Raw genomic sequence first — 16,741 nt, 5'->3', positions numbered from 1 at the left:
AAAAGATCATATCATATGACTTTGACCTAATTAACTTGATCAGTTTCCAAAAATTAAGATCGAGATAAGATCAACCCGATTATAGTTTCCGAAAAGTCCTATAGTTGGATATGAGGCTTGGATTCAAGCTTTATAAGGTGAAAAAACATGATATTCTTTTAGATAAATGCTCCTCTGTTTGTGATTGTTAAACTTAAAATAGTTACAGTAGAATTTACAAAAATGATTTTTCTTAAAACTTGCGAGTTACTCAAATTCTTCTTCAGGTTATAATTTATAAAATTTTAGAAGGTAACTAGAAGTTTTGATATGTACAACCATCTGAAAAAATTACAATGAGTTTCTATTTTTCTTCTATCTTTTCTTCTTCTTTCTATTATTCTTACATGTAATTAGGAAAAGTTGACAAGAAGATTGGTGAAAAATCAACTTTGGTATTATTTCTACTGTTCAGATAGAATATATTGGCAGAAAATTTTTTGTAGTGAATAGTCCCTATATTAGAAAATATTTCCCAACACAAGCGAAAAATTAGATTTACATCTAACTACATTAAAACCCCATATTCGCAAAAATGGTAGTTAGGAGACATTGATACTTCGTTGTCGATATGTATAATTGATTAAATTAGACTCATATATACTGTTTGTGGTTTTTCAATAAAGTAAAAAACTGTTTTCTTACTTTTTTTCTCATTTTCTTTTACGTTATTTAATTTTCTGTATTATCTAATAACAAATAATGTCTTTTGTTTTTATAGGTGTGCCAATAGGCTCGGATTATTGTGGAACGGAGCCTTGCATGCGACACGGAACCTGCCTGAATAAACAAGATACTTACACTTGCAATTGTAATCCTCGATATTCGGGAAAAAATTGTGAAATTGATTTGGGTAATCCCTGTGACAGAATACCGCCGATATGCAAAAATAACGCCAATTGTACATCTGATCCTTCCGGGGATTTTACGTGTATTTGTAATCCTGGTTACACAGGAAAACGTTGTGAAACCAAACTGAAGATGCACCCTATGTGCAAAGATAAAACTTGTTTGAATGGCGGTATATGTGACGTCCATCCCGTTACTCAAGAATTGTTTTGCCGATGCAAACCGGGTTTTAAAGGAGAAAATTGTGAAATCAATGAAGATGAATGCTTATCCAACCCTTGTCGTAACGGTGGTCTTTGCATCGATGGATATAATAATTTCAAATGCAATTGTAGTCAAACAGGATATGAAGGAAAAATTTGCGACGAAGATGTGAATGAATGTTTAAACAATCCTTGTTTCAACCAAGGGATTTGTTTCAACACATATGGCTCATATTTGTGCCAGTGTATACCAGGATTTGCAGGAAAGAATTGTAGAATGGTGCGTTTACATGTTTTGTCTAAAAAATTATTGATATTTAAAAAAGTATTTCCCTATAGTCAACACGAAATAATTGATAGTTCTCTCTATGAACTTGTGCAGAGGGTTGCGAATTTCACATGTTTGTGTAATAAAATCCATCCTGATTGGATGAACTATTAAATAATATAATCAGTGAACATGCTTTCATTTCCTAGTAGTGCGAAACAAATAACTTTTTCATTAGTTCATTGAGCTGAATATTTCATGTAGGTTGTTGGAAAAATATCGTGTACAATTCATGCGGAAAATGGATATACTATTTTCGACACTACTTTCACAATATGTAATGTTTTGGTACAAATATGATAAGCGATCCCACAACGATCATAATGAAATTCTATACATAAACTATTGATATTACGAGAAATCGATTTATCATATCAATTTTATGCGGTTAACAGATATCGAACCATGGATGACTTAGATCAATAGATTTCATCAAGATCTATCTGTGTGTGAAAAGTCATGATTATTGACGCATGCGCAGAAGAGTTTCTATGGGAAAAGTATGCAAATGTATTATTTTCACGAAAAATCAATAGATAAAATGAAAATTCAGTAATTTTTCTAAGGTTAGGTTAGGTTAGTTTTTTGATGTCAAGTTTTATTTGTAAATGTTGTTTTTTGAAATTTTTTAGTCCATGCGTAATTTTCTTTATCCTCTGTATCAACCTTTATTCCTTGTATAATTACATTATATTCTCTTTTTCTTTCTCAAGTTTTTCAATTTTTATATAAGTTATTTTCAAGTGATTTTTCAACTCTTCTTTTGTTTTTTCATTTTCTTCTTTTGTATTTTTTTATTTCATCTCTACAGCTTTTCTGTTTAGCTCTTAGTTCTATGATTTCTTGTTTCAATGCTATCATGTCGTCACTGTTTTTATTTTGTTTTTCTTTGATATCTTTCAAATTCGCTGCCAATTGGGTCAACATTTCCATCATATTCTTCATCATTACTGTTACTGCATTTGTACCGACTTCTTTTTTTGGGGTTCTCGATGTCTTTTTACTGATGCCAACAATATCATCAACCTTTTTTTTTCTTTTTTTATCGTTGGTTAGGTTAGGCTTCTGAATCTGACATACCTAGGAACTATAACAGTTTTCTACCTAATCCGGTCCAGTTCTTTGTTCATACCTGTGTTCACACTCGGATCGTCGGATATGGTTATTCACTAAGAAATACAATTATTTTCCTCGTTATCACCAAGATTTTGGATTTAGTATCGGAGGGGTTTGTACTCAGTTTCGCATTCTCTTGCGTCGCAACCGAAATCCATCTTCATCCCTCAAATTATACCAAACCAAAACTTAATGTAATCATTGCATAGATTAAGTTCCTAGATACATACCGTTAGTGGAGAATAGTTGTAGCCAATAAATAAATCCCCAGATGTCTCTAGCATAAGTGATGTTGATATTTTATTCTAGTTTCTAACCAGTTTCTCCTTTTCTATGTAGTTCAGGGGTCTCCCTTATTTATCAGTTACTTTGTAATTCACACCCAAGCCCTAACTACAATTTAACAGCAAACATTTATTGGTCCAATCATTTCTAGTATTTTTTGAATAAAACATCTTCAAGAACTTTCCTTTAGTCTCCTTCATGGAACTTTACAAGGGGAAACAGATAGGCGTTACTTAAAAATATATGAACGGTATGTACTAGGGAGTCTTCAATCTATGATGTAATAGTTGTAGTGCTAATATTTCATTTGATTTATAATTGTTATTAATTACTCTGTTAATTTTTTGAAGGCAGTCGACGAGTGTCTTTCAAAGCCGTGCTTAAATAGCGGATTGTGTATCAGCCATGGGGGTAAATACGAATGTCGTTGCGTTAATGGTTACTTGGGAGATAACTGTGAGATCGAACCAGGCGGAAATCTACGTCAATGCGAGCAAAATACTTGTCCCTATTATGCAGAATGTAGAGAAATAGGCAGTGCTTCGATGTGTGTTTGCAAACCAGAAAACCCTGGAGAATATCCAGATTGCAATACATCTTCCGCATGCTCCAGAAACCCATGTTTGAATGGAGGTACTTGTACACCTTATAAAGGATCTTTCAATTGTACATGTTCCAATGGCTTCACTGGTAAGTTATTATGAAAAAATCAATCAATATTTGTTGTAAATACCTTTGGATACAAATGAATCACATTTAATGTCGATATTCAGTAGAACCTTGATAACTTAAACCTCGTAATAATCTATATAAATTCATAAAATGTTGTGCTCCCTTCCCCTTGGAGTCCAAAACCTCTTTTACTTAAAATACGAACCCCCCATTACTTCGCAGTAAGTCAAAGTTGTAACGACGATGACCTTTGAAACTTCACCTATCATGATTTTGAATGAATTTGCAACCAAAAAGATCTCCTGGTAAGTAACAGTAGCTTTTAGACTTGGTTCCGGAAACATCTCTGTGAAAAGTGGTATTCATATTAAAAAATGAAGCTGAATTATTGAAGAAGCAAGAATCGGAAAAAAGTCTTCTATGTAGAAGACGAAGAATTACGGAATGTAGTAATACAGAGGATGACAGGATGACGTTGTCTCTTTATTTAAGAATGAAGATAAAATTGATGTAGATAGTTTGTTTGAAACAAAATAAAAAATACTGACTTTCTAATGTAGAATAAAATAAACTTCAATAAATGTACCTTTAAATGTAAAATAAAGTATGATGTACTCGTACATTTTGAGATTTCAAAGTTTCATTTGTATTAAACGAAGCGTGTCTATATAAGTCCTAGTGAGTAAACACATTTTTCTTCTTCTTTCTTTAACCGGCAATACGATCCTTTGAAAACCAGAGCCTTCTCAACAATCGACTGCCAATTTTTTCTGTCCTGAGCATTGGTGCCTTCAACGTCTAACTCCTAGCGGGAATTAGAGCCACTTCAACGTCCTCCAACCAGCGAAGGCGCGGTTTTCCTCTCAGTCGCCGTCCTCCAAGAACTCCTTACATGGATCTGAACTGGTATCGATAAGAAGGTATCTTCGCCACGTGTTCCGGCCACCTTATACGCGCGCCCCTGGATGAACGCTATCAAATGTGAGTCGCCGTACATCTGTCTCAGCTCAGCATTCCTCCGGATCCTTCTCGCGCTGTTCTCTCAAACAGGACCAAAAATCGTAGGATTTTACGTTTCGAGCAGCTCACTTGTCGTCATAGTCCATGTCTCGCATCTGTATGTGACTTCGAGATTATTGTCTTGTAGATTGAAATCTTTAACCTTCTTGAGAGCCCTCTAAACTTGAACGCTCTCTGGACTACCCAGAAGCATCTGTTCCCCGCAGCAACCCTTTCCTTGATCTCGGTTGTCACGTTATTATCTTCAGTTATCAAGGCCCCACGATATTTGAATTGGTGGCACATAGAGAAACGATGTTTTCTGACTTGGAACGTGGCTTGGGAGTTTGGGGTTTTACTTGAGGTTCTTATATACATGGTTTTCTGTTCATTGATTTTGAGTCCTCTTGCTTCAGTTGCTCGCTCGAACTGCTCAACCGCTCCTGGAAGAGCCAAAGTGGTTCATGCCATGATGTCAAACATCATCCGCATAGGCGAGGTGCTGTGTGAGCCTATTGCAAATAGTTCTTTCGGGATTCGTTCGGATGCTCCTTGCGGCATCAACCATACGCATCAGCTTCTTTGGGTTGCCAAACCCCACCCGGTCCTCATACAGCTGTTCTCTAAAAATACTGTCGTACGCCTGGCGGAAGTCAATGATGAGGTTGTGAAGATCGACAGCGTACTCGTAGGTTTTCTCTAGGGTCTGACAGAGCGTAAATATGTGATCAACAGTGGATCTGTTACGGCGGAAAACGCTCTATAACTCGAAATTATTTAACGTTTCCCTTGGTTTTTATTTTATCAAGGTTCTACTGTATATGTGTTTCCTGTCTGATCAATTGCATTTGAATCTTTTACTTCAAATATACAATGCTTCTTTTCACAATACAAAAGAAATCGATATGTTTGCCTAAAAATATTTAAAGAAAAGGACTAGCAACATTAAACTTTTACCTAATTTCTACATATATGATCTCAGCAACTTTCTCAATTATTTTTTCTCTCCTACTTTATTGTTATGTAGCATTTCCTTATATTTTTTACCAATGCTAGCAATTGGATATTTTTCTTTCCCCTTTAACTCGGTATATGCCTGTATGGTTACAATTATTGAATATTCTGTAAGATGTTGAGGAAAGAAGTATTTAGAAAATTAAGTACAAAGTTAGAATCATTGATTTTTGAAATAAATAATTGATTTACAATGTTTTACTTCATCTAATTTTGAGGATAAAATAAGACATTGGAAAATATCCTGTAAATGTTCAATATGTTAGAAAATTCAAACTTTCCATCGACTTTTTTTTATATCCACTTCTCAAAGATTATTTAAAGATGTAGCTCTTGTACATATATTTCTATCGCCGTGACAAATAATTTCCTGTACATTTTGTTTATTGCTTGTACTTAGTACTCTTTATACTTCATGTGCTTTTGTTTGTTTAAACCAATAATTTAACTTTTTTTGTACCGAACTGTGATTCTTGTATATCTACATTGTTATTGTCGCTTCTAATTCCCTTAATTGTTCTTTAGTTTTTTATTTCCAAAATTGATACTCCACTTTTCAAGTTGCTTCTAGGTACTAAATGTAAATAATTGTTATGAAAGTGGCTTATCTACAGGATGTTTCAAAAAACATGATCTGGTCTCTAGGATAGATAGAAAACTGAAAAATATTTGGAGTTCGTTCAGTAACAATTTTCACTAATACACATTTTTTACGGTTTTGCCGCAACTACTGGCAACGTTGTATTGAAATTTTTTACTTACGAATATGTTTTGGAAGCTGATACATTCAATGAATTTGTTTTTATGTCCGACTCTCATAGAGGGCGCTAGTTACACGGTTCGTACCAAGTATTATTCAACATAACTTTTTCAATATTAGATTTATTAAGAAACATTTCGAGTGACTTAAACATCATTTAATTTTACAAAAAAACGGTTTTTGGAATATTTTGATTTATGAAGTAATAACCGATGCTGGTATGAAGTAATAATAAATGTATTAATTAAACAAACAATCACAAGATGAAAATTTACAAAAAGGTTAATAAAAAAATAGAATTCAATTAGAGTAGGTGTAGTAAAGAATTCGTTGATTTTATAAAAGGTTTGGAGTCAGCTATGAGGTCATTAAAGTATACATAATTATTTAACTTTCAATTTTACACGGCAATAGCATTTTCTCTCAGTTTGCCATGAAAAACAGCTATTAATTGATAGTTATGACGTTGAATCAATAATAATTACATTTCTGAAACCTTGTTATTTATTTAATCTGCATATTGTTAATCAAAATGTACTCAAATTTTGAATAAACTTTAGGCTTGTGTTTAGGAAACTCTAGTGCAGCTGTTATGCGGAAAAATTTCCTCAAACAAACTTACCAAGTAAAAATTTGATAGTTTAGATGAATGATACTAATTATGTTCTGCTATAAACAAATGTTTATTGTATTATCTTAAATTAATAAATTGATTACGATATTTTATAATCAAATGAAATAAAAATTAACTCGAAAAAAATTTCTTATATTTCCTTCTGTTCTATTTATTCTTCTACAACTTCAAATTTAAGATACGAATAACATTTTGTATTGTTATATGGACGCTTATTACAGTGAGTGAAATGATGTAATTGAGGGCTTATTGCCATTGATGAGAATCGAGTCCGTATACAATAAAACTGGTATGCGTAATATTTCCGGCCGTTTTTAGGAACGCATCCCACGATATTTTTAAAATTTACATAAAAATAAGCAAATTAAAAAAAAGTAAACCGGGCCTTTCCGGTTGGAAAAATTGGTAAGCCGATTTTTTTTTTCATTAATTCACAAAATTTCCTATCGAAATTTTTGCTTTTTTTTGAATAATTATTTTTTTTTCATACTTGCGGCCAAATAAATCGACGCGTACCGAGTGCATTTTGTTCCTCTAGTTAATAACTGTGGATTTATATAAAAATTTAGCAATTCCGAGATCACGGGTCTTTTGAGAAAGCCGGCTACCGGTCTAAGAGAATATGATTTCAAATTTAGTGGATCAAAATCCAACAATTAGAGTAAGGAACAAACAAATACGTCTTTTCAAGTATTTGGAGGATACTTAAAGAGCAGCAACTACATCCTTATCATTACAGACAAGACCAAGAGCTTTTGCCAGACGATCTACCAGTTAGAGTGGATTTTAGTCAAATATTACAAGAAAGAACAACTCTCAATCCAAATTTTTAAAAATGTATTCGTTTTACGGACAAGGCCACTTTTACGCGGCAAGGTATGGTTAACTCCAATGATGCACACCACTGATGTAATAAGAATCCACATGTCAAAAGGGTGTCACATTACCAACACTCATTGAAAGCAATCACTTATTCGAGATACTAGAAGATTTAATCCTAAACGAGCGAAGCTTTCAATTTTTTATGCACGATGGAGCTTCACCGCACTTTGATAGAAGGTGTCGTAATTGATTGAGTAACCATTTTCCGTATGGATGGATTGGTAGAGGTGCAAAACCTACGATTCATTGGACTCCTCAGTCATGTGATTTTAATTCCTTGGATAACACAGTTTGGTCGTGTCTTGAAGAAAAAGTTTATGCTACAGAGGTAAATTCGCCTCAAGAATTGAAAGACAGAATTCAACGTCACTTTAATGACTTCATAGCTGACTCCCAACCGTTTAGAAGATTAAAGGATTCTTTAGAAAAAAGGGTCGACTTGTGTATTCTTCAAAACGGAGGACATTTTGAACGCCTACTCTATTTGAATTCTATTTTTTTATTAGCCTTTTTGTAAGTTTTCATCTTGTGATTTTAATTTTTTGTTTAATTATTACATTTATCATTACTTCATAGCAGCATTGGTTATTACTTTATAATTTTCTAATCAAAATATTCCAAAAATGGTAGATAGTATCGTGTTTTATCAAGAGTACCGTTTTGTTGTAAAATTGAATGATGACATTTTGCTCAATATATCTAATGTTCAATATTAGTTGGTACGAACCGTGGTAACTAGCGCCCGCTATGAGAGTCAGAGATAAAAACAATTTCATTGGATGTATCAGCTTCCAAAATAAATTTGTATAAAATTGCAATACAATTTTGCCAATAGTTACGGCAAAACCGTAAAAATCATGTATAATTTCGTTACGAAAATTTCTTATTGTATACCCCAAATATTTTTCAGTTTTCTTTCTATTCTAGAGATGGTATATTTTGAAATGGAAATAAAGTTCATATTGTAGTATTTTTTGTAAGACATAGAGGTAATTAATTTCACATCAACACATCCCATCACATATGAACACATGTATTTTTTGTATTACAAAAATGTAACAATTACAATAAAAAAACCTTCAAATTATATAAATGGAAAATGGTGATATCTATCAAATGATTATATCTTTTAACTTAGATATATGTAAGGAACTAATTTTTTGTTATTGCATTGCAAAATAAGAAAGATGATGTTATATTTCTCACAAGCATCATTTAAATCAGTGATGCGATGGCGAACCTTTTGGAGAAGTGGGTCAAGTTTTGATCATTATTTTTTTAGATCTAGATATTAATAGCTAATATATATATATATATATATATATATATATATATATATATATATATATATATATACGAGGATATATTGAAAAATTCTTAGAAGAAAATTTACGACCCTTTAAACTTTTTCTCAAATTGAGGAAAGAGATGATAGTCGGGCAGAGCCAAATCTAGTGAATAAGGGTGGTGCTCTAGTAATTCAAACCCCAAATCACGAATTTTTTGCATGGCAACATGAGATTGGTTTGTAGGGGAGTTGTTCTGCAAAAACAAAACACCTTTGGATAGCTTTCCGCGCTTTTTCTCTTCAATTTTTTCTCGAAGAGTTGTTAGTAATGTCGAATAATAATCTCCAGTTATTGTTCTACCCTTATCCAAAAAATCAATCATGATTACTTCATGGCAATCCCAAAAAACTGAAGCAAGAACTTTTCCAGCAGATTTTTTGACACGAAACTTCTTAGGACTTGGAGAACCAGATCGCCATTCCATCGATTTTTGCTTTGTTTCTGGATTTACAAAAATTTTACATGAGAAATTACACATGACAAAAGTCTGTGCGATGTTGGTGACAAGAAATCTCACACTTGACGAAAAGCTCTTGCGCCAACGGGTCTGGTCAGATTTCCTTGAAAGGTTAGAAAAAGATCTGTTTTGAAAGGGACCCGATTTGAGTCGATGTAAGCGATAAAGCAAAAAACGCCAGAAATCCTAAAGTTGCGCAGGTATTGATACGATAGAAATATAAAATTAGTTAGCCACTATTCAGCTAGAACTATTCTTTTATAAATTCGATTATTGATATAAATATTTCATTTTCTTTCACTATTTATCCTCTTTTTTGACATAAAAAATAAGTTTATAAGAACCATAGTGTGGGTCAGCTAAAAAACTTGGGGCGAGTTAGTATTTGACCCACGGGTCATAGGTTCGCCATCACTGATTTATATCCTTCACATATCTCATATATAGTCGAGAAAAATCATAAACTCTATAAAGAATAACTTGTTTCTTTGTATTTTTTATATTATTTCTTCAGTTGTTATTTCTTTTTGCATGCTGCTTGATATCAACTCAAGGCCCTGCATGTGAAAGGGTCGATAGTTGTAAGCCTGGAATGTGTAAAAACGGGGGCTTATGCATTGATTTATTAACTCATTTTGTGTGCGTTTGTGCTAAAGGTTGGGTAGGCACATTATGTGACATCGAATCTCTGTGCAGCAAAGATCCCTGTCAGCATGCCATTGCTTGTCAAGATTATGTGAGTATGGTATTCACACAAGTAAAAATGCCGTTAAGACTATTCCTCCATCTTATTATTATATTTTCACTCCAAAAATTATCTTTTTGTGGATATGTATGGAGTAACATCTTAACCGCTCTCCCATAAAATATAGTAATGGGGTACTAATTTGTTATATACTGCTGTTCTTCCAGTAAAATAAATTTACTAGTTTGCTTCAAGCAAATGCATAATTTTGTGTTATTGCTATAAGTGGAAATTCACAACTTATATCGCAATTGGCAATATTGGTTTATCACAAATCGCTATATAAAAAAATTATTAATAAAAGGTTCATATGATATAATTTAGAGCAACTATTTCAGATTTAACAATAAACGCTTTGTTTCATCATGGCAACGAGTCCTGCCACAAGTTGCTTTTTATTCGCGAAATTTTGACTTTCCTCTCTGTCTTCATCTGCGTTACCCACCAGATTTAGCACCAAGTGATTTCTGGCTCTTCTCATACATAAAAAAATGTGACAGAGCAGGACAAAGCTCTTCCGGAAGAAGACTTCCAGAAATGTATGGTGTTACTAGCGAAGGGCAGTATTTTGAAGAAGATTAATTCGTGTTATATGTTGCCTTTTTGCCAAAATTTTGCATTTACTGAAAATAACTTTCAAAGTCATATTATTTTTTCTAGTTAAGGTATATTGTTACAATTAGTACCTTCCATTGCATTCCTTTCATGGTTTAGCACTTACAGAAACACTTTTAAATCCACTTAATTTGATATATTCACAGTTGGGTGGCTACCTCTGCACTTGCTCACCTGGCTGGACTGGTAAAAATTGCGACCTCAAGTTGGGACTTTGTTCAAGCGAGCCCTGTCTAAATTCAGGGTGTTGCATTGAAAATGGGACCAATTTCACTTGTCTTTGTACTTCTGGGTTTCAAGGTAGTAGATTTAGTTTGCATTTTAGTGATAATTTTATTGGTGTGATTAATTGTAGTAGTTTTTTTTTGTCAAATTAACAAACTCATAAAAAGGTATTTTAATACTAACACAGATGGTTGAATATTCAATTAATCAGTTTGATGTTGAAACTAATAAAATGATTTAATAATTATTACTATGTTCCAGTTATATCTAGAAAAACCCAGTACTTTTAAAATTGAAACGTAGAAAGATTATATTTTGTAAACACTTATTCAGCATTAATTTTGATTTCTACTGATCTTAATTCTTTTTCAAAGACTCTTTTCGAAAATTTACGGTTTGATCACACAAGCATAAAAAAGTTGGGAGCTGTTTTAGTTTTTTTGGCGTAATTCTTACTTTTTGTTTTGCTGAATCCGAAGCTGACTTTCATTTGCTCGTAGAACATTTTCTGACAATATTTTTGTTAAGCAAGTTATCATCTTAGAATAAAAGATAAAATACTAAAAAAAATTTTATTCATAATTGCGTAACAAAACTTATTTTTTTGTCTAAAATTCATCCATTAGTAAGCAATAAACACATTTATTTTTCCCAGTGAGTCTCCTTTTGGTACATTTTCTGCTATATGTAGGAAGCATCTGAAACGTCCAACAGTTGTCTACCATTATTGAGTCGCCTCATCTTTCCTGGTATCTTTTTACTATCTCCTTAATATCTTGATGAAATCGTTCACCTTGCTCTTCACTCACATCTCTTAAATTATCTGGAAATTAGTCGAGGTAGAAATAAAGATAATGAACTTCTAAACTTGTTAGACGACCTAAAGCTTAAAATGCTTTAAACATTCTTTTGACGATTTGTTTGTAATTAGGATCTTTGTTATTGCCTAAAAGTTTCTCTATGACCTATTCAAAGACAATCCACCATTCTCTTTGAGGATCCGTCATGGTTGTGACGAATTGTGTATCAGCCATAAGTCGTCTAATATCTGGTCCAATAAAAAGAGCTTCCTTCAACTTTGCCACTGAGAAGCCCGGAAACTTTGATATTAAGTATTTGAAGTAATTTCCATCTGTTGGAAGTGACTTTTCAAATTGCTTCATCCAGCTTTAAGTGAAGCGTTAGTAGAAGAACCATAGATACAAAAAGTAAGGGAATTTGGTAAACCCAGATTGTTGTCCGACGAACATGCTCAAGATTTTAAAATCACCCTACGCTTGCCAACCGTGGTCTTCATATTTTAATTTACAAAGAACCAATTCCAAGTTCTTGTATGTTTCCTTGAGGTGTACGGAATGACCGACAGGAGTGGAAGCATAGAAACCGCCATTGTGAAGCAGAACTGCTTTAAGATTCTTTTTCAAGAATCTATGAAAATACGCTAATTTTGATCCTTGATCCAAGCAACTCAGCAGCGTTTTTGGGAAGATTCAAGTCCCTTACTAAATCATTTAGCTCCCCCTGGGAAAACAATTTCGGACTACTGTCATCTTAAAATTTAAAACTTGAATTGTCATAGGGTTCAGGTACAGCACCATCTTCGTCAGAATTTGGAATCTCTTCCAAGTCAGCAGGGACTAATTGTACTTAGTTATTCATGACTCAAGTTAGCCCAAAATTCCCTTTTTTTGCAATAAAATTTTGCGTTTTGCAAATTAACCTGGCAGAATGTTTTTTTTTCTTAATTTTCAAAACACCTAAATACATAGAAATCATTTAAAACCATCTAGGCAGCATTTTTGTTGCAGACCTGTGTTACTGTTGTTTTCTTTTAATTCGAGAAAATTTTCAAAATTAACTACTTTTTCTCATTTTCATCATCATAATCATTATTTATAATTCTTTTCATGTGAAATTTGATTATTGAGTTTGTCTTTGGAAATTACCTACTATTATTAATTTTCTTATTTCTATTGTCGTAGATATCGGCTCTGACTTAGGTAATTTATGTAAACGTTGGAAAACGTTTTTCTTTGGAAAACCTGTGCATTGATCGGATAATTATGACGTTGCTGTAGTGAAGGTTTTATATTGGTTGGTTGACTTTATTCCAGAGAAAAAGAACTTTATGAAACTTCACTATGTATAATTCTGATGTGTACTATTATCTGGACATGAGAATTGAATAAGCATTTGATCAAAAAACCTCTTCTTTTCGTATAAAAATTTAGTAAAAAGTATCAAGGCTTATACTAATACCAACTATGATTTAAAATTAAAAAATTCATTGGCTGAATGACCTAATAACTGTATAAATTCAAAAATGTTAAAAATTGCCTTATTTTCGCTTATCCAGCAGTGGAAATATATAATAATTGGTTTATTTTACTACATTCCACAATACTTTTATCCATTTTAATAATATTCTTATTTTATAAAGGTAAAATTTGTCAAACCAACATAGATGATTGTGCTAATTCTCCTTGTCAAAATGGTGGAACGTGCTACGACAAAGTGAATGGCTTTTACTGCAACTGTACTGAACACTGGATGGGGCCAATTTGCGAGAAGCCATATGACATTTGTGAGTTGAACCCATGTAAACACAATGGAACGTGCATATCTTCTCCAAACAAAAGAGACTTTACTTGCCTTTGCCCAATGGGATTCGAAGGCGAAACCTGTGATACTAACATTGACGATTGCCTGGGATCAAAGGTAATATCTTAGAACTTATTTTAAATTTCCTTTAATTCCAGATTAGTGACCAATGTTCAAGAGACAAAATTATTAATCGGTGCGAAATTGAATCTATTACAGTGTTATAAGCAATAGAGTTATCAAACTCAAAGAAATAACTTTTTAAGTATCAAGAGATAAAGGAATGAAACTTAAATTAGTTTTTCTACGCATTTTGTTAGATTTTTGAACTTCAATTTTTAAAATGTCATTTATAAAGATTAAAAATAATAGTGATCCAAGTACTGAGCTTTGGGATACTTCTGAAGATGCGGTAATTTCTATGGAGTTTAAAACTATGGTAAGTATATCTCTTCCAATATCAATTGCAGAAGACATTATGCGATAAACAATCAATATTTCATGAATACGCACGGCACTCATACCAAATTAAGGAATGAAAATTAATGTTTACTCCCAGTATAACATTCGGTAAACATCTAACAAACTGTCAGTCCACGTGAACTCATCATCTCGACTGTTTACCAATGAAAACATCGAATCGTAAACATAAATGCATTTCTATTGGCCAAAGCTGTATATACACAATTTTTTCAAAATATTCCTGCCATAGACAGTCTGCGATAAGCGGTGGTGCCGTTTGGTGAGATTTATTTAATTTATAAATTTCTTTAAATAAATAGAAATATGGCGTTCTTTAGACCATGGGTGAATGAAGACAATGAAATTGTACAGTGTAGTGAGAATAAATGTAGGTATGAATTTAATTATAAAGATTTAGATATGCAAACACAGCAAGTTATTTTAAATATATTCGAATGTTTGAAAAAGGAAAATATTCAGCAATCTGATAATAAGAACTGCTGAATTAACTAGAGTTAATAAATGTTTCATTTATCGAGTAGTCACGAAAGGGGTTGCTTGCAAAAACGGCTCAGTTCACATCTAGTACCAAACTCCCTTACAGGCAGGTACATTTTACTCGTCTATTTACGTTTTATAATTTAATAATGAGTTGTAGCAAGTTAACGAAGTATAATAATGATTTTTCTCAGTTCCAAGTAGGACTACAATTAAGAGCATCTGTCTAAATAACGCCTTATAATGCCGTCCAATTTATAATGATTCAACTACCTTTTAATGAATAATTTCTAGCATAAGATATACATATTTTTAAAAGTATTCATTTTATAAATATAATGAATTTATAAAATGAGATATCTACTCCTATGGTAGATAAAACAAAATTGTCGGCTAGGGTTTTTATAATCTGCAATTGATATTGGAAGAACTATAACTGTAAGTTTTCTATCCAAGAGGTATGATATAAAAAAGTTGGTAAATGAATCAGTTAAACCAATGTTGATCCAAGCTATTACAAGATACTACAAGATATTACAGGTAACACTATTTATGGTATGGTACAATGGTTTTGCAAGAGCAGTCGCACAGTCTTGTAATTGAAAAGCTGTGAACCTATCGGGACCAGATAAAGAGTTGGATTTTAATTATTTTGAGACTAGTTAAAACTTCAGACCCAGTAAAATTCATATTTGAATCAATATGGTCAAAATTAGGTGCAGATGAGATAATAAATATATCCTGATTGAAAATAATCAGCAAAAGCATTTACAATGTCATGTGGTTGGTTAAGAGGGTCATTTATAAAGAATATGTAATTAGATGTTCTAATAGTTTTCCTATTGTTTTTAAAAAGGACCAAAACTTTTTAGGATCACTTGTTAGCTGTTATTTTACAGTTCTCATGTAGTTATAATAACTCCAACTTATATCTCTCTTAATTTTGGCTCTCAAATTACTAAATTCAATGTAGTCATTTATTGGTATTCTTAAATTTTTGTAACAAACTATGTTTCACCCTAAGTTTTCGAATTGTTCAGCCATAAAAGGTATTTTTTTAATAATCTGGAAATTGTTTTGGGAAAGCATTTATATTTACAATGAGTAACTAGATAATTTCATCAGTACATTATCCAATTTCCATATTTTCACTTCTTTAATTGTTTGATTTACTGCCTTTTCCCCGTTTGGAGGCTTCATATTATTTATATCCTCTAAAAACAACTGCTTGACATCACTCCACCATATATCTCCACCATATGGTGGAGATATAACCACTGTCATTCTAAGATTTTCTGCTATTTCATTAATTTCATATGTATAAATTTTTCCCTATGAATCTTGAATCTTTAATTTGATTGTAAAAATATTCACAAGCTCTGACAACGTTGTTTTCAAACAATAATTGATTCCAGTTGATATTGAGCAAATCGCTGTAAAGTTAAGGAAAATTAGCCCTTCGAAAGTTGTATCTGCGATTCTCTGCTAATGACACATTTGTATGTTTTAGCATGATAATGATTTTAAGGGAAGGGTGAAATCCATCCTCATGAGTTAACATATCAACGCATCTACTTACTGAAATTTGATTCCGACTGAAATTGTGTAACATTAAGAAATTTAAGTTGGGATTTCTGGAACCGTTAGCGATAGTTATTATGAATACACTCACAATTACATTGAGGATATACAGTTTATCTTTAGTCCCTGAAGAAGATAACTTGGTTATCGAAACGTAGGTCAGATAGTGTAATTGTGAGTGCTGGTGTAGTGGTGGTGTAAACAATGTATTCGGTATTAATAAATGTGGAAGGAAAATTTGAGGTTAGGAAACAGGAGAGAATCTCTACGATAGATGGTCAAATAATTCGAAGTCAATTTCAGCAAAATCTTCCTTTTTCGATAGTCAAACAAATTTTAAAGTGATTTTCCTAATACTACGACTCATTTTAATGAGAATCTCTCTTAACTTTGGCTCATTCAATACTAGTTGAAACAGAAACATTCA

The 16,741-nt window shown here is 32.5% G+C and overlaps 1 protein-coding gene across 2 annotated transcripts in view; it reads left to right on the top strand.

Moving 5' to 3' along the window:
* The window catches only part of LOC130902030 (protein crumbs), a 90,248-nt gene that overhangs the window by 41,377 nt on the left and 32,130 nt on the right, over nt 1–16,741 (top strand). The window contains exons 5-7 of one of the 2 annotated variants that reach the window (XM_057813830.1): nt 761–1,371; nt 3,171–3,510; nt 13,613–13,890. In XM_057813830.1, coding sequence (XP_057669813.1) covers nt 761–1,371; nt 3,171–3,510; nt 13,613–13,890 — 1,229 coding nt within the window. Of the gene's footprint in view, nt 1–760; nt 1,372–3,170; nt 3,511–10,130; nt 10,324–11,093; nt 11,248–13,612; nt 13,891–16,741 lie in introns of those variants that run through there. The other variant, XM_057813831.1, reaches the window with a different exon arrangement.

This window comes from Diorhabda carinulata, chromosome X, assembly GCF_026250575.1.
Source record: "Diorhabda carinulata isolate Delta chromosome X, icDioCari1.1, whole genome shotgun sequence".
Taxonomy (NCBI): Eukaryota; Metazoa; Arthropoda; class Insecta; order Coleoptera; family Chrysomelidae; genus Diorhabda; species Diorhabda carinulata.
This window is presented reverse-complemented; position numbering and strand designations above follow the sequence as displayed.